This window comes from Pavona decussata, unplaced genomic scaffold, assembly GCF_977016875.1.
Source record: "Pavona decussata unplaced genomic scaffold, jaPavDecu1.1 SCAFFOLD_128, whole genome shotgun sequence".
Lineage (NCBI taxonomy): Eukaryota > Metazoa > Cnidaria > Anthozoa > Scleractinia > Agariciidae > Pavona > Pavona decussata.
This window is the reverse complement of record NW_028145542.1, coordinates 916131-942097: the sequence shown is the minus strand read 5'-3', so window position 1 is coordinate 942097 and position 25967 is coordinate 916131. Positions and strand designations below refer to the sequence as shown.

Sequence of the window (25967 nt, the reverse complement as noted above, 5' to 3'; positions counted from 1 at the left end):
GGACATGTATGAATTTTAATCCTAATTGGATGTCGTATGTTTAGATTTCTTTGACGCACACGCAAAAATGATTTGCGAGCAAAATCTATCCATGTTCTCTAGGATACCTTAATTGCTTCTTAATGTAAAAACGCTGCTTCTTTCAATTTTAAGGGTTTTTTGAATTTGTGGTCATGGTGGTGATTATTGTAGATTAACCTTTAGCAAGAATATTAACCTGTTTTAAACACGTGACTCACTGTTACACGTTCACTTTAGTAGTTATTAAGTCAAAGGAGAATCTAAAACTAAGTCACTTTTAGAAGCAATAATGCAGTTATAGAAGCCTCGCAAACGGGAAAAAAATGATTGAAAGAATCAAATTCGTCAGATATTTCCAACATGTAATTAATTAGACACAGATGAATAGAAAATGTGTCGAAAAACCAATACAACAATATCCTGTGCAACTCTTTTATGATTTCCAGCGCGCATTATTTACAATTCCAAGTTAAATCAACGGAAAAAAATATTATATTAAAGCCGATAACGCCAGCAATAAAAACACTGATAAATGTCAAGGAAATGAGTTCATGATTTTGGTTTCCAAAATATTTTACTTACAGCACGAGGTCTGAAATTAGCGTAAAAATGAAATCTGAGACTAGAATAAAAGAGTCAGAAAATCAGACAGTCATAAGTCATACTATTTTCCTCAAATTATTCTTTGACAAATTCTTGCTAATCAGTCATTAAATTAACAAAAGCAAATAACAGAAAATGATAACAGATTTACGTGAAGCTAAAAGTATCATTATAGTTTATTCAACTGTTCAAACGACAGTTTAAAACAAGTAATGAAAATGGCTTTCGGCCGTCAAACTGTCTGTGAATATGATCGACGTTCTTAAATAATACTAGATTGTAATTAGAATATCTCATTATTTTTTGTGTTAAAAACAGGTTAATGATAACTGCTAACTCACAACTATGTTAATCGAAGAGACTACATGCTTATGTACAGCCTTGCCGTCTTTCTATTGTTTTCTACCGCTTCGGTGCTAGATGTATCTGCTGGCAGAATCAATGATAAGGTTTGTTATTTTGAGTCACTTTTGTCATTTTTTTAGTTCTTTGGTATATTTATGGGTTTGGAACAGAAAAGGCCCTAACGGATGGACTTTAATAGAAATATGAGCCTAAGGGTTCAGTACCTCCAGATTTTCAGAGAGCAAAAACATTGGCCAGATTTCCCCCAAACGAAATGAATACTGTCTTTGAGACTGAATAAAAAAGTTTATTTTTAGCACTGACAGTGTCATAATTATTAGTGGAGAGATAAAATAAAGTCGTTTGATGGTAAGAGATATATTGCATTTTAATAGACCTTCAAAAAAAGATTTCTAACGATGAATTTCCCGCAATGACTATTCCTGGGCATGGAATGAAAAGATTTCCACCGAGATAACGTTTTAAGATGCAGATGTGAGGTTCAAGAAGAATTTCCGAAAATTTGAGGCCAGCCTTAAAAATTTCACAGAAATTAACGACTGACTGGTTAGGTAGTCAGAAAACGACCAAATTAATGACAGCAAAATTAGTCGAATCTTTCTTAAGCCTCTGTCTACAATAGGTAGTATAACTTATAAAGAACCACAATATTTTTGTTACGATGTTTTTGATTGGTTAAGTGTTTCGGCAGATCTAAACATCTTCATGTAGCAATGTCGGTGTGTAAAACATGAGCAAATATTATTGTTAATCTTTTACTGAAATCTTTATTACTTAAGCTAGGAAACTCGTTACATCAGCAAGAACGTGAACCACTTTTATTGATATTTGTTCACAATGCAGTGTATCTAGGCAATCCCTGAGAAAGAAAATTTAAAAACATTACAGTTAAACCCTTTTTTCTAATATAAAAGTATTTTTGCGCAGTTTAAGACTGTGTGTGAAAGCAAATCTTAGCATGGGCTATTAAAATGGTAAAAGGAAATTGGAGGTAACCACACATAATTTAGAGATAATTAGCAACAATAATTAAAAGCGTTGAGATACATAAAAATGTATGGCATTAAGAGCCACTGTCTGTAAATATCGAGAATCCGGCGTCAGTCGTGAAATTTTCAATTTCTTCATATTTTGCCCAAAATAACCTCTATAGTGAGTTATTTTCGAAAATACTATTCAAAGGACCTGAAGCGCTTTAGTTTTTTCAAAATCTAAGGGCCTGTTCACATAGAGGTGGGGGACCCCAGGTAGGTGAGGTACCCCATCTACCCGGGGTCAGAAAAAACAGGCCTTCACATGCAACCCCGGGGCGCTGGGGTGAGGTTTAAAAAGCTACCGCGTGGTCGCTAAGTACATATATCAATAAAGATGACGGATGGAAGACACTTTTCGTTTCGTTGTTCTACGGGCACGACTTCACCTTCATCCAAGACCGGTAGACCAGCTTGGTTATCAGACTCGACAAATGCACCTTCAACTCCTTCAGAACTTTCTTCAATGGCATTGTTGTCGATGTTTTGAAGGTGATATCTGCGAAAAAGCTCGTCACGCTTGTACTGAATTCAGAGACAATTGCCCGGATGAACATCACCCCACCCCACCTCCAGCATTCACATGGAGAAAACTCACCCCAGCTAAGCGGGTTACCCGCCTCGGCTGACCGGGCAACCCGCCTCGGTGAGGTACCCCACTTCACATGTGAACGCAATCAAGAAATAAAGAGAGATTGTATGGAGAGATTGGTAACCCCACCGAAGCGGGGTACCTCACCTACCTGGGGTCCCCCACCTCCATGTGAACAGGCCCTAAGAAAGTTCGAAAAACGCCATTTTGGCCTTCCGGGCGGCGTCGAAACTACAATAAAATTATGCATTTTCTTTTCGCTCGTTCAGATCAACGCAATAACATCTATCGATGTACTTTGGTTAACTCATAACAGAACTCTTGATCTCCCTGAATCACTAAATCATTTTGAGAAAGCTGTTGAAAACTGCTTCTTTTTGGCTGTGACAATTACCCTAGTTACAGCGCTTTAGCGGATAAGGTAATTTTAGCTAACTTTAACAGCAACAAAAGCCCCCTGGTACATGTAATTTGAAGTTGAAACTAGCCTGGTCTTAAAGCTCATTCTTTATAGTTTGTTGTATAAAAATTGCTAAGGCGGCCCGACAAAAGTGTCCTGTCGAGAGACGGAAACGTGAAGTGTACTTTCTGGAATTTCGACCTTTCACGAAGCGAACAAAAAGCATCCCGATTCCGAACAGAACCGCACATTGTAAAATCTGCTGATGGAAACCTGTTTCGAAATCCTGGATGCATCAAAACAGTCTTGCACTCAAAGCTACAATCCCTTTTGATTGAAAATATTATTAGGTTAACACTTGTGGAAAACAGGAGACGTGTAGTTCAAGCCGTGAAATATGTAATTCAACGCCGCGCCGAGCAGATATCTACAGTACCACGCACGTGTACATGACGCAAGATTGCTATTTCGTTCCGCTATTATTTTACCGTTAAAACTAAAAAGAAGATCCTTAATATCATGCATGTTGTCGTCTTCCTTCGTTCATTCTTATCTCGAGATTTTTAAGCTCTGAAGGGAACACGCCACACGCCAGAAAACAAAACAAACAAACAGGACGATCAAATTCCAAGACAAATGCAAATAGCTACAAATTCAGGCCCGATTTAGTATTCAGTTGATTAAGACAACCACACATTTGTTTTATATTCCAGTGATAAGGCATAATGTACATCAAATGATTATGTAGACAAAGTAAAAACAAACTATCGGCAATGCCAAAGTACCATGGGAAAGCAACTGTTAACAAGGTAAACAAAACAATTTCAACCTCACCGGTCTTTTTGCAATCGAGAAAATGTAGTGAATTCCTTGCTTCTATAGTTATGTATGCCAGACTTGCTTCTATAGGTATATTTGGCAACCGGTAGACTTGTTTCCTCCAAAGGATGTGATAAAATTCAGTACACTGGAGTATTGCAATAATCTTCCGTCAGGTACAAAAGTTACTTTTATAATTGGTCAATCACGCCATATGGTCCAGATTTCTTCCTCTACAAAACCTTCCAGAACGTCGTTTGTGGCCGGATTCTGAAGTAGTTTTGTTGGCCTGTCTCAATAACTTTTTTTCTCTGGGAAGCTTGCTAACGGTCACTATTATGGCCTTCTCGGGAGCCGTGTGGAAATATATGTATGCGATTTTGGTTGGTTGTTTGTGCGGCTCCAGTTCAGAGAATCCAGCAACTGTTGGAATGCGTGACAGCCTATCGCGCGTCCAAGGGCATCTCGCATTTTGCCAAGAAAGGACAGTTAGCGACGATTGTGGAGTGGACAGTGAATCAAAATTGCTGCTTTCCCAAGCAGGTAAGGTGTCAAATAATTATAAACTTCATAGTAACACATTATATTGTCACGGTTTTTAGCGCTCAAATCAGTGGAGCCGCGCGCTTTGCGCGTTACGCGTTGGGAGGGGGTAGGGGGGTGGGCAATGGAACTGGAAGGTGGAAAAAAATCACAGGAAATTGTTCAACAAGGCTGCTGCTAAGGCCTTGTTTTGTTTGGCTCCTGTGTTTAAATGCAAATGGTTCTTTTTGGACCTAAAAATTAAAATAAAATTATTTCCAAGACAAAAGTTTAAAAAATCCAATTGCTTAAAAAAATCGTCCAGCATCAACATCCCTTCCTCCACTGTGCACGCGCCCGAAAAGAAAAAGGTAAGAGGAGAGAGCGGTCGGTCCCTTGAAAGACTAGAACTTCTAGCTAGCAGAATTCCAGCTTGATTATAGCTTTCAGAGTTAGAGCCCTTGCTCTGAAATGAAAATGATGATGATGATGATGATGATGATGATGATGATGATGATGATGATGATTTAAATATGAGCGAGCACGATACACTCCTTTTTTTTAGTTTTGTAACTTTAAATTTAAAGTGAAGTAATTTATTTAATGTCAAAATCACAGGGATTACTTGCGCAATCTCCCGAGCCAGAGGCGCATAATAAAGTGCTTCCCTTTAATTATTAGTAGATTGGAATTCAATTTGATTTTTGAGGAGAGGGGAAAATCGGAGTACTCGGAGAGAAATCTCTTCAAGCAAGGACGAAAACCATTAACTAAGCCCTCTTATGACACTGAGAACCGCGCGATAGACTGTCACGCATTCCACAGTTGCTGGAGCCGCACAGGCACCAAGTCGAATATTTACACACCTTTCCCTACAAGGCCATAACAGTGCCAGTTTGCAAGTTTCCCAGAGGGCGAAAGTTATTGGGACAGGCCAACAAAACTACTTCAAAATCCGGCCACAAACGTTATTCTGAAACGTTTTGTAGAGGGAGAAATCTGGACCATATGGCGTGATTGGTCAACTATAAAAGTAACTTTTGTACTTGACGGAAGGTAATTGCAATACTCCAGTGGAAATTCACAGCCTTTGGAGGAAACAAGTCTACCGGTTTGCTAACTTTACATATAGGAGCAAGTTTGTCATACATAGCAATAGAAGCAAGGGATTCACTAATTTTCTCAAGGATCGCCAAAAGACCGGCGAGGTTGACATTCTTTTGTTTCCAACTACAAATTAATTTAAAAAGCTTGCTAACAGTTGCTTTCCCACGGTACTTTGACATTGCTGAAAGTTTGTCTTTACTTTGTTTACGAAATCATTTGATGTATATTATTCCTTATCACTGGAATATAAAATAAATGTGCGTTAATCGACTGAATACTAAATCGGACCTGGATTTGTAGCTACCGTATTTGCATTGTCTTGGAATTTGATCGCCCTGTTTGTTTGGTTTTTTTTTGTTTTGGCGTGTGGCGTGTTCCCTTCAGAGCTTAAAAATCTCGAGATAAGAATGAACGAAGGAAGACGACAACATGCATGATATTAAGGATCTTCTTTTTAGTTTTAACGGTAAAATAATAGCGGAACGAAATAGCAATCTTGCGTCATGTACACGTGCGTGGTACTGTAGATATCTGCTCGGCGCGGCGTTGAATTACATATTTCACGGCTTGAACTACACGTCTCCTGTTTTCCACAAGTGTTAACCTAATAATATTTTCAATCAAAAGGGATTGTAGCTTTGAGTACAAGACTGTTTTGATGCATCCAGGATTTCGAAACAGGTTTCCATCGGTAGATTTTACAATGTGCGGTTCTGTTCGGAATCGGGATGCTTCTTGTTCGCTTCGTGTAAGGTCGAAATCCCAGAAAGTACACTTCACGTTTCCGTCTCTCGACAGGACACTTTTGTCGGGCCGCCTTAGCAATTTTTATACAACAAACTATAAAGAATGAGCTTTAAGACCAGGCTAGTTTCAACTTCAAATTACATGTACCAGTGGGCTTTTGTTGCTATTAAAGTTAGCTAAAATTACCTTATCCGCTAAAGCGCTGTAACTAGGGTAATTGTCACAGCCAAAAAGAAGCAGTTTTCAACAGCTTTCTCAAAATAATTTAGTGATTCAGGGAGATCAAGAGTTCTGTTATGAGTTAACCAAAGTACATCGATAGATGTTACTGCGTTGATCTGAACGAGCGAAAAGAAAATGCATAATTTTATTGTAGTTTCGACGCCGCCCGGAAGGCCAAAATGGCGTTTTTCGAACTTTCTTAGATTTTGAAAAAACTAAAGCGCTTCAGGTCCTTTGAATAGTATTTTCAAAAATAACTCACTATAGAGGTTATTTGGGCAAAATATGAAGAAATTAAAAATTTCACGACTGACGCCGGATTCTCGATATTTACAGACAGTGGCTCTTAAGAATGTATTACTTATTCAGTGACACAGGCATACTCAAAAAAAAGGAACTCAAGTTTTCGCAACAAGAGTCGAGCCTTAGACGTTTTTTCTGTAAACTAACGCTTGGTTGTCTCAAGCAAATGCTTGTTTACTCCCAATTCTCATTTCCAGTTTGAAAAGCATTTGCTAAGATCTTCTTTTCACAAATAGTCATCAACAATTTTGAAGTAGTAGGTATATAGCCTTCTTAGATATTATTGGTTCTCGGGCCCTCCCGGATGCGCAGAAAGTATGAAAGTAGCAAAAAGAGGCACCGTCCTTCAAAGTTGTGAAACCGCTAAGCAATCCAACTTAGTGGAAATGTTCTTGATAAACAACCATACGACAAAAAAAAAAATGGAAAAAATGCAGGATACAGTATCGAAAAAAATTGCTTGTTATACAAAAAAATTCACATCATTCCCAGATAATATCGTAAAGTTTTTAGTTTTGTCCCATTCAAGGGCAAAAAAAAAAAAAATTTCCTTGTCTGAATAAGGAAATTGATGGTTTTCTCCCATAAACCACAAAGTACAAATTGCATCATTTTAAAACTATTTTGTTAAAACCTCCGATATGTCTGGTTTCTTTATAATTAAATATATGAACCATGACTTATATTCACGCCCTTAATTAGTCAATACCCGTTTTATTGTGAATATTTTCCGACGAATAAAAGCGAATGAAAAACAAGAGAAAGTTCCAAGCCATCCCAACACAATGTACTTCGCGTGTTAAGTTCTCACTTTTATATTTTTCCCAAACAAAATAATTGGCAGTAATTCGGATCTGTGCAAATGTTAGCTTCACTGCTAAATGAGCTAAAATTGATGTGTTTTTTGAGCTTTTATCCTCTTGTTGATAATAATTTTGGTCAATACATTGTTGAAGATGTTTTGGATCCACTCCACGGACAATGTTGCAATGAATGTTACCATCAATAAGCAGACAGGGCAAAAAACATAACTAACATGAAAATAGCCCAGAATATAAAGAGATCACTGATGTTTTTATATTTATTTATTTATTCATTTTTTTATTTGTTCTTTACTCTGTTAGATCATAGAGAAGAGATCATATGGTAAGTTTTAAAAAGTCATTAATAAATCATAAGCTCATTGACCAATCAGATGGTCAATAAAACATCACGTGCAGAGGTTTTAAAACCGGATAAAACCTCCTCCTTATTAGTATGCGGTGTTTAATGTTTTTCTCGTAGGCTAATATCCAACGTTCACAAAAGCATCATTGTTATGAATTCTCTTGACACAAGCATTTCCAGGAATGTTTATGAAGCCGTTCAAAAAACTCGCGGTACGTGTTTTATCGGGTCTGAAACCACTCGGCTGCACCTCGTGGTTTTAAATCCCAATAAAACACTTCAGCTCGTGTTTTAAACATTACATAAATGCTATATATAGTATCCTGTACCTTATTTACAAACGCCACTGTATTTTAATTTCACAGGAACAAAACTTTAGGCGCGGAACATTTGTTTCAAAACTTCTTTCAACCCAGATCAGTACTGAGGCTGCGAAGTCGGTCGGTTCAAAAACCTTTTCTGTTGCATCTTTTCCGAGTGAGGTCATAATAAATATGATCAATTTCAGACAAATCACAGTACATCGCAAATTTCCATAAATTTAGTTCGCACAGTGCTTCTCACTGGTTTATTCTTGCTTAAAAACACAATTTTACCCAATGTTTTAGTATCTTTCCACCCATCCCGGGGTGGGTCAAATTATGATGTTTGGTAAAATGTTTAAGAATTGTATTACCGTAAATCAACTTGGGACTTTCTCACTGCTTTCCCGAGTTGAATGCGAGAAGTAATAATCCAACACTGTTGTTCATTATACAAATTAAGACTTTCGTCATCATTGTCATCGTCATTATCATTATTATTATTATTATTATTATTATTATTATTATTATTATTATTATTTACTAATTATTCCCTTGCACAGATTATGAATGTAATAAGAAGGTAATTAGCCGTAACCCTTGCGAGAAAGTGGCATGTCCTAAAGGAAAGCATGGTCCACCTGAATACTTGTATTACCAATGCACTAAGATGCCGGAAAACTGTCCCAAAAAAGAAATTGACCCAGCAGCGGAATGCTGTCCAGAAACATGCGGTAAGTCGCTTCAAATAATAATGTTTTTTTTATATATTTTTTAAATGAATTAGTGATTGAGTTGTTAAGGACGGTGCCTACTTTTGCTACTGCGCATACGTTCTGCGCATCTCGAGATACTCGGATTTCCTATGGGTGGTAATACAAATACAGGGATATTTTTTGCGCGGTTTAAAACTATGCGGAGAAAACAGACCTTTGCAAGTGCCCTAGTTATCTATAAAGAAAACTGAGAGTAACCATGCATTTTTTAGAGATAATTTATGTTCAATTTGGGAAAAAACTCCGCACATTGTTTTGTATTTTGGCTCTTTTTGGAATTCTAGTTGCTTAATTATCTCTAAAAAAAATGCGTGATTACCCCTAATTTTCTTTTTGGATTCCAATTGCCCTTGCATAAAATACCTCTGTATAAGCAGGCACCGTTCTTAAAATTTAACATAATTTACTTTTATTACAATTGAAGTATTTTTTTAATAGATCATTTCCTAGTTGCATTGAACGTTATTATAAAAGCGAGGCTAAGTGCAAAGTTTTTAGTTATGAAAATTAGTTTTCATTCATTTGCAAACAAACCTTATTTTCTTATGAAAAGTTTTGCACTTAGCCTCGCTTTCAAAGTGAGGTTCACAGCAACTCGGAAATGGCCTATTCAGTATAACTCAAATTAAATCGGCCGTAGATGACTGTTTTTGGTACATCGTCTTCAGAGACATCTTTTCGCGTCACTCTGTATTTTTAATGACAAGGTTAGTTTTATCAATTATCCTTTATAGTTTACAAGCGCATGCGTCTAACGTATATTGCAAAACACAATCTCTTTTCCAGGCACCACGTCCTGGCGTTTCTTTGTTTCTAGCGAGGTTTAACTTTTCGAAGTTGTCATCAAGGTTCTCCAATACTGCGAGCTATGGCGTGCTTAGAAACTATTTGCATAAATGTAACACCTAAAAATCTGATCGCAATCTCAGGCAAATTTAATGAATAGTTTCATAACAGCCTTCTTAAACTCAATTATAGTTCGTAAAGAGGAAACAAAGAAAATCAATACTGTGACGGAAATTTGGAAAAGTGATCTTAATTATCAAAAAAATTGACGAATTACTTCCTTTGAATTTCTCCGAGAATTTTAAATGGTTTAAGAAGCTATATCAAATACACTCGAAAGAGTGTTTCATCCGATTATTTTCCAAACATCTAGAAGTGAACTGAAACAACAAGGCGCAGCCGAGTATTGTGATCCAACTTTGCGGTGTTTGGAAATTAGGTGCAGCATTGTTCCTCATTTTTTTCATATATCATTTAACCCAACTTTTATCCAATTCAGAACTAAAATAACCTGGGTTTCAATTTTCAAATCAGTGATATGTCTTTTTCAAACAGGTTGACATGATGAACACTAGAAGGGTGTGTTATATATGTATAAAGTAATCTCAGGTTAAAGTGTATCGGTCCGGACATAGTTAATAAAAGGTAATGGTTATGAAGCTTGACAAACTCCTTTGTTATATGTTTTTGTTATAGCGTTTTTGGCCTTGACCGTGCACAAACTACAATAGATTTCGAACTCTGTTGAAGCAACTGACCAATAGAAACGTTCGTGCTAAGATATTCAACTGTGTTGTGAACATTTAAAACAAACGATTGTGCACGGTCGCGGCCCTTCCAACATAAACTGCAGCACCATTGTTTTCATGGCAAAGTTTCATAACCAGTCCCTCAATTAACTATGGTCCGGATGAACACACTGCTTAAACCAGCCCATTTCTTGTTAACAGTTTGCAGTGACGGTAATCGAATGTATTCAGCTGGTGAGAAATTTGAGTTTTCTAAAGACGGCCAACATTACAGCTGCGAATGTGGATCAAATGAAGTACCATCCTGTCAGCCTATCTTCATAGGTAAATACGCAACAGTAAATTAAAACTTAATGACTGGTGTCGAGGGAAACACCTAATATTATTTCTCCGAGGACTAGTGCAGGACCATTTGGGAACAAAACAAACAACTCTTTAAAAAAAACTCGCTAGAACCTTATGACAACATCACACTCCCTCGCAAGTCCCTCTTACGTCATAGTTTTCGCACTTGTACACGCTCATGGGCCTTGGAACTTGGGGAGAAGGGATGACGCAGTATTGAGAGCACTGGTCTCTCACTGATGTGGACCGAGTTTGATTCCCGGACTCGGCGTCATATGTGGGTTGAGTTGGTTGTTGGTTCTTTTCCTTGCTCCGAGGTTTTACACTGGGTTCTCCTTTTTTCCCCTCTCCTCAAAAATCAACATTTCCAAATTCCAATTCGATCTGAAATCACAGGGCTACAGGTTTGTCAGTTGTAAAAGACTGTTAAGTGTCATCCTCGTTAAACAAATTTGATTGATTGATTGTTTGTTTGTTTGTTTGTTTGTTTGTTTTTGATTAATAGATTGATTGATTGATTGATTAATTGATTTATTGATTTATTGATTGATTGATTGATTGATTGATTGATTGATTGATTGATTGATTGATTGATTGCTTGATTGATTGATTGATTAGTTGATTGATTGGCGGCAAATAGTTCTATAGTTAGATGTTTTTTGATCATGAATTAGTTAATCAGCGCATGCGCTCAGGCTGCAAAAACCTTTACTAATGAACAATGATAGCTATATTGCATAAGTCTGTTATAAACATCTTCACTAAGAACATTCAAAAATATCGTTTCATCGTAAAGCTAATCTACAAGAACAAGGCAGGTTAAATTTCCAATATCACTTTGAAGATGACTAAAACAATAAGTGCTTTCTTTGAAAATACTTTTAGCCTTTGAAAAGTTTCAGATTCGAACTATTGAAAAATGTTCACAGCACGACTACTGTTACAGGAATCAGCAAATAAAACCCAAACGTTTGAAATTATTCACTGTTCGTATCCTACTGTGATCTGATTGGCCAGTGTTTAGTAGTCGCACTGTAACAGTAACTTCTGATGAGTATAATTTCTTCTCAGTCCCACCAAAGGAACCCAGGCCCCCACCAGTTTTCCCTCCGCCTGGAGAAGTTCCCACCGAAAGAGACGCGGTAAGTGCCAAAGGGCTGTTCATCGACAAAGAATTTTTTTTTTAATTTTCCTTTCTAATATTTGGCATTGGTGACCGCCGAGGCCATACGGATTGAAAGGGGAAAGGATGGCTCAGGCTTTTTAACCTATATAAACCTTTTCCATAAATGGCTGCTGATAAATAATTTTTTGTTTCCATTAAAATTACCTTTACCAGCGCCGTTAGCATTTGCAAAATTCAATAGAATTTTTGCTCTAAAACAAGATTAGTAGCGCTGATTAACATATATCGAAAGGAGTAACAAATTGGCCGCCATTTATGAAAAAATTGTCTATGGAGCGTTGCCCAAACGTACGACGCACACGCAATCCCACCATAGCTTTAAAAACAATACAAATGCCATATTATGAATGGTGTTCATCATCTTGGTTCGAAATGATAGGTGAGTTTAATCGTTTGTCTCACAATTTAGTCACATAGATGTGGATCGCGACGTTTCGACCGCTATATTCGCAAATACTAATACCATACACCACATGTCGTCAGCTACGTTCATCATCAAAAAGACTTCTTTTTAATCCACCTTTTAATTTGAAAACTTATGGCGCAAGATCTTTCTCCATGGCATCCCCCTCACTTTGGAATGCGCTGCCATTTAATATTAGGAACAGTTCTTCGTTGCCCGTTGTAGAAATAAACTTAAAACTTTTCCTTTTATAAAAAGCATTTCAATAACCTTTTAGTTAAGTTCTTTGTTGTTATTCTTGTAAAGCGCCTTTAAACTAATTATTATTATGGCAGTAAAAACTTCTGGATGCCCAGATATCCTAAACAATGATTGGGCGGCCAGCCGTAGCCAATCAATGCAACGACCAAAGTCCTTACAATTAAAATCCCAACTCCTGATCATAAAGATCCTAGTAATTAAATTCTAAAACTTTATACTATCCATAAAATCCTCAATCTATTATTATAATAATTATTATTATTATTATTATTATTATTATTATTATTATTATTATTATTATTATTATTATTATTATTATTATTATATTGCTGGTCTTTATCAGGCGATAGTGTCGACTGATTGCGTAACAGTATAGGTAGCACCTCAGTTTGTGATGATTGAACACGATAGAGACATATGGCTTGTCCAAACCCAATCCTCCGCCGTTACAGAGCGCGACAAAGCGAGATGTCACTATTCGCTCTGGGATGAGGTTACGTTTATTGACCGAGACCCACATTGGTACAGTCGTAGGGTTAAAGAGGTTATTGGCATAAGAGTTCACCCTGACAAAATCAACAGGGATAATGTAATTAAAATTCCAGAAGCATGGATGCCAAGGATCAAACAACACAGCAGCCTATCAGTACCAAGGCGGACAATTTCTAGTCTGAACTACAAGGATAGGAATCCTCTAATCAACCTAAGAGGCCTAAGAGCCTAATCAACACAAACCAAGGTGCTACTTATAGTGTTATGCAATCAGTCGACACAATTGCCTGATGCATAACAGTCAAAGCGTTGCGATCACATCTATGTGGCTCAATCGTGAGACAAACGATTAAACTCAGCTATCAATACAAATGCCAGTTCGTTTGCGTAAACGAAACGAAAATGATATGTTGTTTAAAGACTCTCCAAGAAGCCTTTTGACTAGAAAAGCAGTGAAAAATTAAATCAGAAAAACATAACAAGCCCTTTCTTTCCCCCCCACCCCCCCCCCCCTCCAACTTTAGACTCATGACTTAAGGTAAAATCAGCTCAGATGTATGTGTTTATTCTCTCCTAGGCGCAAAACGAGTAAAGAAGGCAGCAATCTCCTTATGAGGTCTGGAAAAAGCAATCAGGATTGCAACTTACCATTCACAGACTAACACTTTAGTGAATCGATTAAAGATATGTAAGTCAAACAGGAAAAATGATAACTAGTGTTGAGGAACTTGGTTGAAATAAGTTGTTCAGCTAGAAAACATTAATGTAGAACTTTGAAAGTCCCAAGTAAATAAAACAGCAAAGCAATGAATCAGTGTATGTGGTGTTTATGAAAGTGCACATTTGGTGTCTTCTTCAAAGGGGAAATATCTGGTAAATTTAGGGGAGGGGCTCGGGGGCCCTGCTCTCCCCTCCCCTTAATTTTATGACCAGAACCGAGACCGCTAGTCCCCATCCCCACCCCCAGAACCAATACCCGCTGGTCCCAACATCCATCCCCCCTCCCACCCTCAGAACCGAAGAAATGCAGACTAAATTTCGAGTGCTCTAGCGATATGTAATGAAAGATAAGGTAAGGAAACAAACGCCGCCTATCATGTGACTACAAGAACCAATGAGAGCGCGCGTTTTGATGCGTGACGTCATGGTTTTGAGACAAACTACAGTGTTAGTCACATTACATGGGACAGATCTAGTCACCCTGCCCTCTCAATGTTGGTTCACAAGATTGGCTTAAAAAATTCCGAAAAACAACATTGAGAGGGGAGGGGAGCAGGAGAGGGACATTTTTGGCTTGGTTGTGAAGTGTCACAACTAAACTTGACTAGGACTGTAGATCGAGATGACAGAGCCAAGTGTTCATGTCCTTTGTGCTCTGGGGTCAGTGAGTCAAAAACACATTTTTTCCCATTTCTCTGACCATTGTTTCGTGTACACTTTACTTAAGTGTTTTGTAATATTTATTTTCGAACCAGCGTGTTTGAACGAGCTCAAAACTGAACCAGTGGACATGTTCTTATCGGCTGCTGTTGTCAATTTCGGCCAGTGTGCCATTGTCGAGTAGAGCAGTTTGTTTTCCTTTTTTGTGACCACTGAGTGTTAAAAAAAAAATTGTTTAATCTGAAAACGGCAAATTGGAGTCTTGAAAATTCACGCGTGAACAACAAGGCTGCTATTTTGATTGATATTTGATCTTTTACGCATAGGAAAAAAGCCTTGCTTTCTGGTTTAAGACCTATAAATATATGCGCAGACAATGCATTCTCATTGGTCAGTCTTTCTGAAGACAATAAGAACAATAGAGGACAAAATATCCCTTCTAAGGGAGGTGAGGAACGAACATGAAACTGCGCAATATCGCGTCAATGGGTTAATTTGGGTTTAAGGAATAAACTAATGATTACGTAGTAACTGAGTGAGTGCCATTCGACTGCCTCCGAAAGACTATGGAATGACTAAGTCGGCCATGAGCGAAAACACAACTGCTTTGCAGTCTAGATCAGCCACACCCAAACATGGCCGGTATCAGGGGCGGGTGTTTTTTTAAACCGCACAATCATTTGGAGGGCGATAAGGCAATTAGTAAGAAAATGCAGCAAATACACAACGGTCGTTTTATTCCTTTAGAATTGCTGAAACACTTCTTACGGTTTACACAGATCCCTTGCAAGCTCCACATTTGAGATATGGCTAGCCTGCGTGGTAGACGCATGAAAAATATAGGGCGCGCGAGGGAGACACGCGTGTTTCCCTCCCTCGCGCTCCACGCTCTTTTTCGCGCCCTATTTATTTTTCATGCGCCTGTCACGCAGGCTAAGATTTGTCAAGAAATGCACGATAATGATATGCATGAACTGTATTGTTGCGTATGATAGACATCACAAGGTCTCCCCTACCCTAAACTCTTACAAAAACACAAATAATTCTGTCAAACATGAAGTAATATTAAAATGACAAAAAGGTTCGTCTTATATCAAGTACCCAAATTCAGAAATAGGTGCATTTCTGGAAATAAGGGTATATATTACAAATAAAAAGTACTACATTTCTTTCTTGTTGCTTAATACAGAGAAGCCATTCATAACATTATTTTTCCATCAAAAAACGTTGGGAGTTTAAAGCTGGGTACACTCTTATCACACTGTCTCTAAACAGAGGACATTTTTACCTTCTGATAGTCCCAGAATTTGATTTGATATATGGCAAACCATTTAACTAAAGCTCATTCACTCTATGATTGTCCAGTAAGTAAAACAAGAAACACAACAGATGAAGCTGTTTTCGCAACAATCTTAGAGCTTGAAAAAGGCCAGGGCCCGGTTTTTCGAAAGCCGATTAACGCTAATCTGTGATTACGAGTTAACCGAGGTTTTCATTTCACTTGCTAAAAATGTCTTCAAAAAGCTTATTCTAAGCTGTTGGTAAAGAAAATTCTACGTCAAAACTGAGGGACAAAAATATTTTTGAAGAATCTTTATTGATTAGTCATCAAACTTGAATCAAATCTCACGTTAACCCAGGATTAGCTTAATCAGGCTTTGAACAACTGGGCCCAGTAAAAGAGTGTATGTCCGAAATTTTATTTGCTAGATCAAATCGTCATGTTGTTGTCATGTGAAAATCGCAAAAAAATAAAGCATCCCTATTAATTTTCTTCTCTGAACTTGAGACATAAAACGTGAAATTTCACTTCCGGTGTGATACAATATACCGCGCAGGATGGCAGACTGTTGTTAGTATAGCTGTAACGTCAATACAGGATCGCTACTTTCGCAGTTTCTATATTCCTCAGTTGTTTCGTTGTTAGGATTCAATACCCCGGGTCACAATTTCGTCCACACAGTTTTCTCCCCCCGCACGCCAGAAACAACTAAGGAACCGAGCAATCACTCTGCACGTGCTATATGTTTTTGTACATTTCTTTGCCGTCATCAACAAAACAACAACGTGAAATGACCAAATTGAAGGTTTTGTGGAGAACGCGAGCACACGACGGTAATTTTTCCTTCTTCCTCCTTACGTGAACGCCGTTCCTATCAATTTTAGTTCCAGGATACTTTGCCTACATTGTACAAGTTGAACGCATTGGAAAAATCGCGAAGAGATATATTTTCAAGTGACTTTTTTGCTGCCGCGGCCGTTGTCTTTAAAGGGGAAGTATCACGGGGTTTTGATATCTTTTGTTACAAATGATGAAATAAGACCTTCAATCAGCTGCCAAATAATTCTAGAAGGACGAGAGGAAAGAAATCAACTCAGTTCTTGAAAGGAACAATTCGTGATCTGTTCTAGCGGATTTTGGAAACAAAAATGCGAGAACTTGGAAAACATTAGCCTAATATTTTTCAAGTTTCAATCCATACCGGCCTACTCTGTGTCTGGACAGAGGCACTAATCAACAGTTTTATTGCACTGGGGTGATAATTTATAACAAACTCGACAATTATTTCGTTGTTTCTGCTGGCAGAAAAACATTTTTGGGTTTTGAAATGACAGCAAATTTGCATGACACTTCCCCTTTTAGTTCCCTATTGGTGATCCTGTACTGACAACAAAAAATCAGCATCTTATTGCAATTTGGGAGTGAGATATTAGCTCTGTTATGCTCCGACCACCCAATAGAAATCCTTGTAATTTTGTCTCTGTTCTCAACGGTTAAAACAGAGACAAAATTAGAAGGATTTGCATGGAGTCATTAAAGCATAAAAGTCCCAATATCCCACCAACAAAGCGCAATAAGATGCTGATTTTTGCCAAGAAGGCATTTTTCATCATGCTCTTTGCGAACGCCTTAATAAATCCCATAATTTCAAAAATTCGAACATTTGTGACATCACACTTTAGTAGTCTGTTGGTGATCCCAAGTAAATACCTGTCCCATCATGCCATCTGGGCGTTTCATTCTGCCGGCAGGTCTGCATCACCGATCTCCATCATATGATCGTCGTAGTGCTTACGAAGGATAAACTCACTACGAAACTCCTCTGAACAAATCCAACAAACGTGTGCTGTAAGACTCCTTGGCTTCTGCATCGTTACTGGCGTTCCTCTTGTGTGAGTCTTTTCATGTCGACGACAGTTTCCTGTGTCGTTGAACCACTTGTCACAGTGTTCACATTTAAAAGGTTTTTCTCCTGTGTGAATCTTGGTATGTCTATTAAGTCCATATTCACTGGACAAACACTTATCACAATGTTGACATTGAAAATGTCGCTTTCTTGAACATTTTTCTCTCACTCCTCTATCTTTCTTTAATTCTTCCTGCTGTCGCCCATTGGCAAGCCTATCATGTTGCTTGTCCTTAACTCTGTGTGTCCTCTCGTGTCGCCTTAGATGTCTTGCTTCGCTAAACTCCTTGCTACAGCGTTCACACTTAAAACACTGCTCCCCAGTGTGTGTCCCCTCGTGTCGCTTCAGATGTCTTGCCTCGCTAAATCACTTGCCACAGCGTTCACACTTAAAAGGCTTCTCGCTAGTGTGGGTCCTCTCGTGTCTTATAAGTTTAGACCGATACAGAAAAGACTTACTACAACGCTCACATTGAAATGGTCCCTCTCCTGAACATTTTCCCCTTACTCCTCTTCCTTCCTTTAGTTCTTGCCGCTGTTGACCTCCTTTCCCATTGGCAAGCCGATCATGTTGCTTGTCCTTAACGTTGTGTGTCTTCTCGTGTCGCCGCCGATGTGCTGCATCGCTAAAACACTTGTCACAGTGTCCACACTTAAAAGGCTTCTTCCCAGTATGGGTCCTTTCATGTCTAACTCGGTTTCCTGAAGAGCTAAGCCACTTTCCACAATATCCACACTTATATGGTTTCTTCCTCGCGTGTGCTTTTGTATGCCTTGCTAGTGAATATCGATCGGCAAAACACTTGATACAAGTTTCACACTGAAAAGACGGCTGGGCTGCACCTTGATCCTGCTGTTGTTGATCTTCTGCATCGGTAACAAGCACGCTAAGCGGCTTTTTGACTGTGCGCGCTCCTCCATGCTTCTGAAGATGCTTTGGTCGCCTACTATACTTCCCAAGCTGGTTGTTCCTATGAGACGTCTTCACTCTATGCGAACTCTCATGCCGTTTGTGACCACTTGGGTCACTAAAACGCTTACCACAATGTTTGCACTCAAAGGGTTGTTCCCCTGTGTGTATCCGTGCATGTCTCCGTAAGTTGCTTAAAGAGAAAAAACACTTGCCGCATTGTTGACATAGATGAGACTTCTTTCCTTTACGCGTTAATTGTTCCTGTTGTGAATTACGAGGCTTTTCTTTTCTGCGTGTCGATTTATTCCGTGCTAAATAGCCCGACTGGGTAAACCACAGACTGCCCTGTTCTCCATTAAATTGCTTCCCTCGCGTGTGTATTTTGCAATGTCTCTTTAGATCCCACGAACCGCGAAAACACTTACTACAATGTTTACACATGAAAGGTCGTTTTGCTGTTCCTTTTTGCTGCTGTTCATTTCCTGACACAGTAGCACTGATGTTACGTTCTTCCATCATAGTGGACGTCTCTCCAGAGTGTTGTCTTTCATGCCTCCGCTGATTTCGTACATCACTGAAGCCTTTCCCACAGTAGTTACACTTGAAAGGTCTCTCTCCTGTATGGGTCCTGTTATGTCTCCTTAGCTCCCATGCACGACGAAAACACTTACTACAATGTTTACACATAAGAGTCCGTTTTGCTGTTCCTTTTTGTTGCTGTTCATTTCCTGACACAGTAGCACTGGTGTTACGTTCTACCATCATAGTAGACGTCTTTTCAGAGTGCTGTCTTTCATGCTTCCGCTGATTTCGTACATCGCTGAAGCCTTTTCCACAGTAGTTACACTTGAAAGGCCTGTCTCCTGTATGGGTCCTGTTATGTCTCTTTAGTTCCCATGCACGAAGAAAACACTTACTACAATGTTTGCACTCGAAAGACAGCTTTGCATTGCCCGTTGTCTTCTTCTGCTTTCCATTTTCTGCCGCTGCAAGGCTACTCAAGTGTTACTTTTCCTTAAGGAGCGCTTTCTCTCCGTTGTGTCGTTTTTCATGTGTTTGTTGATTTCGTGCATTGGTAAAACGCTTCCCACAATGCTTACACCCAAAACGCATCTCTCCATTATGCAACACTCTAACATGTCGAGTACGATTTCCTGAATCCGCAAAACGCATTCCGCAGTCATTGCATTGATAAGGCTTCTCTCCTGTATGCGTTCTGATGTGGCGCAGAAGATTACCTGAATTACTAACACTCTTGCCACACTGTTCGCATTGATAACATTTCTCCCGTGTATGCAGACGACCATTTGCTTGGTTTTCTTTGGTGTCGTTACTCTTGCCTCTTGTGTGCACAATCTGGTGTTGACATAAGTTGCATGCTCGGCTGAAACACTTCCCACACTGCTTGCATTGGTGAAGCTCCTTTTCCGCGTGACTTTTGGTGTGGCTTATTAATGCAGTTGAACGCCTAAAACACTGTCCACATTGTTTGCACTTGAATGCTTGTCCTGTATGGCTTTTTATGTGCCTTTCAAAAGCCGGTTCTTTTGAAAAATACTTGCCACAGATATTGCATTCAAAGGACCTACGACTCATCTTGATTGTGCAGAAGGATACTTACTCCACAAGAATACCTTGTATCTGAGGAACCTGTAAGACAACGACAACCGCTTGTCAGATATATGAAACGTGAAAACTCTGTTAACGAAGGTACCTCCTTTTGCCACTGCGCATACATTTTGCCTATATTACCGTTTTGTATCTCAGTAGTGAATATTCAGATTGTCTTAATAAATATGTAGAGTCACATGCCATAAAATATCACAAATATTCCTTGGACACAACTTACACTTTACTCTGAACATTAAAACACATATGTCTTGCAATCGTCTTTTCAATAGCGTTGGGAGCTCAGCTCTTCCCAACAGATGATGATGGAATATATCAAACACGAGAAGGTGTGTTTCATCAGATATCCAGACACTGAGAAGTAGGTTGAAAAAACGAGGCGCAGCCGAGTTTTTTCTAAACGACTTCGAGGTGTTTGGATATCTGATGAAACATTCTTTCGAGTGTTTGATATGGCTTCTCAAATGATCAATAATTCTTGGAGAAATGCAAGGCTAAATATTTCAAAATTTTATGGTAATTAGGAACACAAATCAAAACCACGGTCAGAGTAGTGATTTTCTTTGTTTTCTCTTGATGAATAATTAATGCGTTTGAGAAGTAATATATCAAACACGAGACACAGTGTTTCACCACATATCAAACACCAAAGTTGAAAATACGACGCGTAGCGAAGTATTTTTGACGGATTTGGAGGTTTTTGATATTGTGATGAAACACTGTGACGAGTGTTTCACAAAAATTTCAAACAAACTGATTTTGAAGGGGAAATTAAGGATGCAAAACCGAGGATTTTTTTCATCAGATATCCAAACACGTCACGGTGCATGATAACCTTTGTCTTTGGCTTTTGAATTATTAATGATTTTGAGAAATTTAGTTCTCAAATTCATTTATAATTCATGAAGAGGAAACAAACAAAATCAGCTACCATGAAGGGGGTTTGGAAATGTGATCTTAATTATCATAAAATTTGGTTAAAAATTTTGCTTGAATTTCTCCAAGAATTATTAGCTCTCTAAGCACTAACAGTGATCAGCATCAAATTTCTTCTTGTAATATTAATGCTCATTTAACCCCTGAGGTCATGAGAATTTAGGATATGATATCACTCGAGGTGAATTTTCTTGATGTTTTAATAACTTCTCCCCAATACTTTAATAAGAGAAGTACGAGGACAGGACAGGAGAATTTGTTCTTTGATATTATGGGTTAAAGGGTTAATGGTTTGAGAAGCTAAATCAAACAGTCGAAATAGTGTCTCATCTGATTTCCATCAATCTCATACCCACAGTCCTCAGGCTCTTTGGCCAGCAGTTGGTCGCCATGAGAGATGCTGGAGTACTGGAATTTTTTCAAGCAGGGTTTCTGCAGTAAAACAATGCAAGCCCTTAAAAGGCAGCCAATCAAAATATTTTTGATTTCCCTAGGGTCTCTCCAAACCAACCACTGTCCAAACAGCCTTAGGACTTTGGGTATGATATTGGATTTCCATATAGCTGAAGCTGTTTTTTTTTTTTTTTTTCTTTAAATAGGCTGCACCTTGTTTTTTCAAACCACTTGTTTCAAAACCAGATGAAACACTCTTTCTTGTGTTTAAAATGTTAATTGGAGTTTCCCTGAAGACTTCCCTTGACCCTCTCTCCTGTAATCTTTCCCGTTTTCTGGTGTTAGTTGATTGAAAATGCCACATCAGGCAACTATAAGTCAAATATCAGTGGTAAGACTTAAAACCTCTCAGCTTGGCCACAACTGGACTAAAACTTTTAACCTCATTAGCATACCAATCCTCCGCCTTACTTTTGTACATACTTCTTCCACTCGATGACTAAAATTTAGCCTACTATGTAAGGTTACACCCACAAGTTTCAAATTTTCGGATGGCCTGATGTCACTTTCTTTAACAGTTATAAACTGCACAAAAATACTTCTGTATTAGAGCCCCTCTCTCAAGGCCTATGGCCTTGAGTGGAAGGTTAAAGTTTATCACTGGTGGGGAAGGTTTGATACCCTTACATGAAGTTTCAACTAAGATCCTGGGAGGGGTGGGTAGCAACTGAGAAAGAAATATCACACACTTGGGTATTCACATCTCAAGATACGAGGAGGCTTCTATTTAAATATCAATTTTGGGACACTTCATGTCGCTTACATAAATCTACAACCAAGTTATCATCTTTGTACTTTTGCTACTGCGCATGCGTTCTTCACATCTAGAGATACTATTTCCTATGGGTGTTGCTTACAAATACAGGGATATTTATGTGCGGTTTAAAACCAAGCGGAGAAAGTAGAACTCAGCAAGGGCTCTTGGTGTCCAAAATGAAAATTGGGGGCAAGCATGCATTTTTCAGAGATAATAAAGCTTCAATTTGGAAAAAAAAAATGCCACACATTGCTTTGTATTTTACCCATTTTTAGAATAATTGTTGCTTATAATCTTAAGATATATTACATAATTACGTTACATTTCTGAATTTCTAGTACGTTCTTCAGTAGTACCTGCTGTATTTGCCACTTCCAATCATGTGTATATACTGTTGATCTCTTGTTAATTCTCTTAAAAATTGAAATTAAAGACATGTTACTAATATAGAATTACCATTCCGTAGAAGAATTTCTTCCTTGATCAGCTACATTTTTCCCTCTTCCAAAAAACCAACATTTCCAAATCCCAATTTAGTCTGCAGTGTCCCTATACTTTAAAGCGCACTTGATGCTCTTGTAATGGAATTATGTGCAAAACAAATAATGTATTTACAAACTCCAAATTATGCCAATCCACACAAAGCTGCGGCCAGATCTGAACTTAACAACACCCCCTATCATATCATGTGCTAAAACTAATCTCAGAAGACTGATGACTGGTAGCAGCTATTACCCAACCAACCAGGCTTGTGAACAGGTTAAACAGGAAAATTCATAAATTTCCTGATCTGTCTATGCATGAAATCAAAATGTCATCTGATCTAATATGGCTCCTTAAGAAGCATCCATGAATAAAAAGTAACATTAAATTTAACCACCAAATGCAAAATTTGTAGCTTACAGTCAATTTATAAATTAAAGCCACTTTAGTTTTCATCAACTTGATCAGGAAAACCTCATTTGCATTTACTTTCAACACACAATTTACATATGCAACCACAAAACTAGTTTCGTTGGAAGACCTTGCCAGTTGGTTACCATGTTCGTTTTAAAATGCCATGGCGGTTTCCAACGAACATGCATTTTAAAACAACCCTGGGGACCAACTGACGAGGTCTTCCAACAAAACTTCTTTTGTAGTAATGTAAATTGTGTGTTGAAAGTAAATGCAAATGAGGTTTTTCCTGATCAAGATGTTGTTGAGTAATACTTTCTTGGCTTCGATACACAAAATTTCCCAGAGCTTTTAGTTTTCAAATCATTCAAAACACACAAGGTCCACTTTCCACAAGTTATCAAATGATAACCCCAAATTGTCTTCTTTGGGTCGAACTACACACTTACATTACTTATGCACTGACCATGTGCCAGGACTGCACTCCTGGAATCTTTGAATTACAATCCAGAAATATAAAAACGTATGATTAACTGAGTAAAAACTTTGCATCTGGAATAAACACTTTGGATCGGTTTTTAAAAGAGAGTTTGCACGGTGTTTAACAAAACCATGTTCTAAACCTGATTTTCTATTTTGCCAACAGTCATATCTAAACATTGTCTGCTGCTGATGGTAACAAGAAGGTTTGCATCCCAGACTAGAAAACTATTTATCTACTTAAAATAACCCACTTATAAACAGATTTGGAGGCCTACTGATTGTCTTAACCAGTGGCCCATTATTTATTCTTTGTTTAAATAACTGGCCCTTTGGATCTGGAGCAACAACTTTGGATAATAATAAACATTGCATCAAAAATATCACTTTCAGTCTAGAGATCAACCTTAAATACTACATATAAATTAAATCAGTTATTGATTTAAAGGAAGTCATATTTTCTTCAGGCAAACATTATTTTTTCCCATGGATGTCCAAAAACAGATTTCAACATCAGGGTTTCCTCAGAAAACAGCCCTGCAACCATTTATTGAGAAATCTCAAGCTTGTTGTTAAAAATATAAAATAATGTAATTATACTACATAATTACAGTGTATGTGTTTTGTGGACATAAAAAGATTGTTTTTAGGTTTTATTTTTATCCCTAAGCAGATTGTTGCTTTAATTTACTCTTTCACTGATTCCCCCCTGATTTTACCTATTAAGTATTGGGCAATACTCTGCGTGATTTCACAGGATAATTGATCATTTCTTGTGTACTTTTAGCCGTCAAAATTCTATTGTTTTCTTTTCAAATGAAGCATGTGCAATCGCCACATGAAGATCACTAGCGTTGTTGATAAAATGGTGCCAAAATAAAACTTAAGTATATTTTCCAGGTTGTGTCAATGGTAGTTAGTAATTTAAAGTTAATGTCACTGTTCCGTTTAGAGTATCCAAACACACAAGCTTTAATGAAACGTAGAGTAATAAACTAAAGTAAGGACCACAAGACATGTTTGGCATTAATTTGGGGGACACCGCTCGGCGATTGGCGTGACTGGCGACTTCTATTGCGTGACCATTTTAAGGCCTCACTTCTCTGGCACTTCCAGCTGCACCTAGGCCAACAACAACAAAACACAACAATACACTGCAACAGCAGCACAGCTAGGCCAGCAGCGCCACTCCAAGAAGAGTATTGGCAGGTCACAAAACTAGAGCGCTACGAGCTGCCATCTAGGCCAGCAATGCGCAAACCTAATTAACTGAATGACCTATCATGCCTCACCTATCTCACCAGCGCTGCTGGGTCGGACCGGAGTATTGGCAGGTCAATATTACCAAAAGTCATTGAAATGAACTAGAGAACTTAGCTTGGGGAAGTCGCTACGCAGACTTAACTGAAGCGCAAACGCCGATAGGCATCCCCAAGTCTATTTGTTATATCACAGATCAACCCCCAAAGGGAGGGTACATTTTTTACAGCGTAACAGTAGAAAAGACCACGTTGTAACCAAGTGTGACTTAGAAACTTCTATCGCACATTTAAAGCTAGACAGCATTCAATGTCAGGGCCAATGGCCAGGGTTGTACTATGCTTATGATAGACTTTACATCATAGCAAATGTGACATGAATGCACCATTCACTGGTTTAGCCATAGTGTGAACTAACTTGTCTCCAGACAATGTCGCAACATACATGTATTACAATGTGACTATTGACTAACGTGACAATGATACAGTGATAAGTCTAAAGTACAGTACGTAGAGATGCTACCCGGGGCTAAGGGCGTCACATTCCATTAACTGTGTTTTACAATTGTATTGTAAAACTTTCTTTTTTTGTCAGTGAAGATGTTAAAATAAAATTTGTACCACCTAATTGCCATAATTCAGCGTGATGTTTTTAGGGAAAGCAAAGCACCAGTAAACAGTTGCTTAGCATGATCCGAACGGCAGAAAATTCCTAATGCTCAACAAAAGACTAGACTGCTAGATACACTCTAAGATTAAACAAATATGAGCAATTTGAAATGTTCAAAGATTCCAAATCCTCCAAAAACATTCTGAGACAAATCCTCAAAGAAAGCTTGCATTAAGGTTACTGCCATGCTTCTCGAGTCCCTTCA

At 38.2% G+C, this 25967-nt stretch overlaps 2 protein-coding genes across 3 annotated transcripts in view; one reads left to right on the top strand and one right to left on the bottom strand.

Annotated features, from left to right (window-relative positions):
- The first annotated feature begins 983 nt into the window (after positions 1–983).
- On the top strand, positions 984–14011 carry LOC146468849 (uncharacterized). Its single transcript, XM_085123918.1, has 6 exons — positions 984–1073; positions 7858–7879; positions 8766–8936; positions 10715–10837; positions 11930–12000; positions 13778–14011. The coding sequence occupies exons 1-6, from the start codon at positions 990–992 to the stop codon at positions 13790–13792; spliced, it is 486 nt and encodes a 161-aa protein (XP_084980044.1). The 5' UTR covers positions 984–989; the 3' UTR covers positions 13793–14011.
- Positions 14012–17999: 3988 nt separating this feature from the next.
- Positions 18000–25967, bottom strand: part of LOC146468846 (BRISC and BRCA1-A complex member 1-like) — a 59717-nt gene continuing 51749 nt past the window's right edge. For both annotated transcript variants that reach the window (XM_085123893.1, XM_085123892.1), the window contains one exon: positions 18000–20331. In XM_085123893.1, coding sequence (XP_084980019.1) covers positions 18136–19446 — 1311 coding nt within the window. In that variant the 5' untranslated portion in view covers positions 19447–20331 and the 3' untranslated portion in view covers positions 18000–18135. The remainder of the gene's footprint in view (positions 20332–25967) is intronic.

Bases quoted from the DNA above. Each gene is read 5' to 3' on its own strand.
- LOC146468849 (XM_085123918.1), top strand. From the start codon at position 990: ATGCTTATGTACAGCCTTGCCGTCTTTCTATTGTTTTCTACCGCTTCG. The intron at 7,880-8,765 runs GTAAGTTTTAAA...TCCCTTGCACAG, and splicing joins CATAGAGAAGAGATCATATG to ATTATGAATGTAATAAGAAG. The intron at 10,838-11,929 runs GTAAATACGCAA...ATTTCTTCTCAG, and splicing joins CTGTCAGCCTATCTTCATAG to TCCCACCAAAGGAACCCAGG.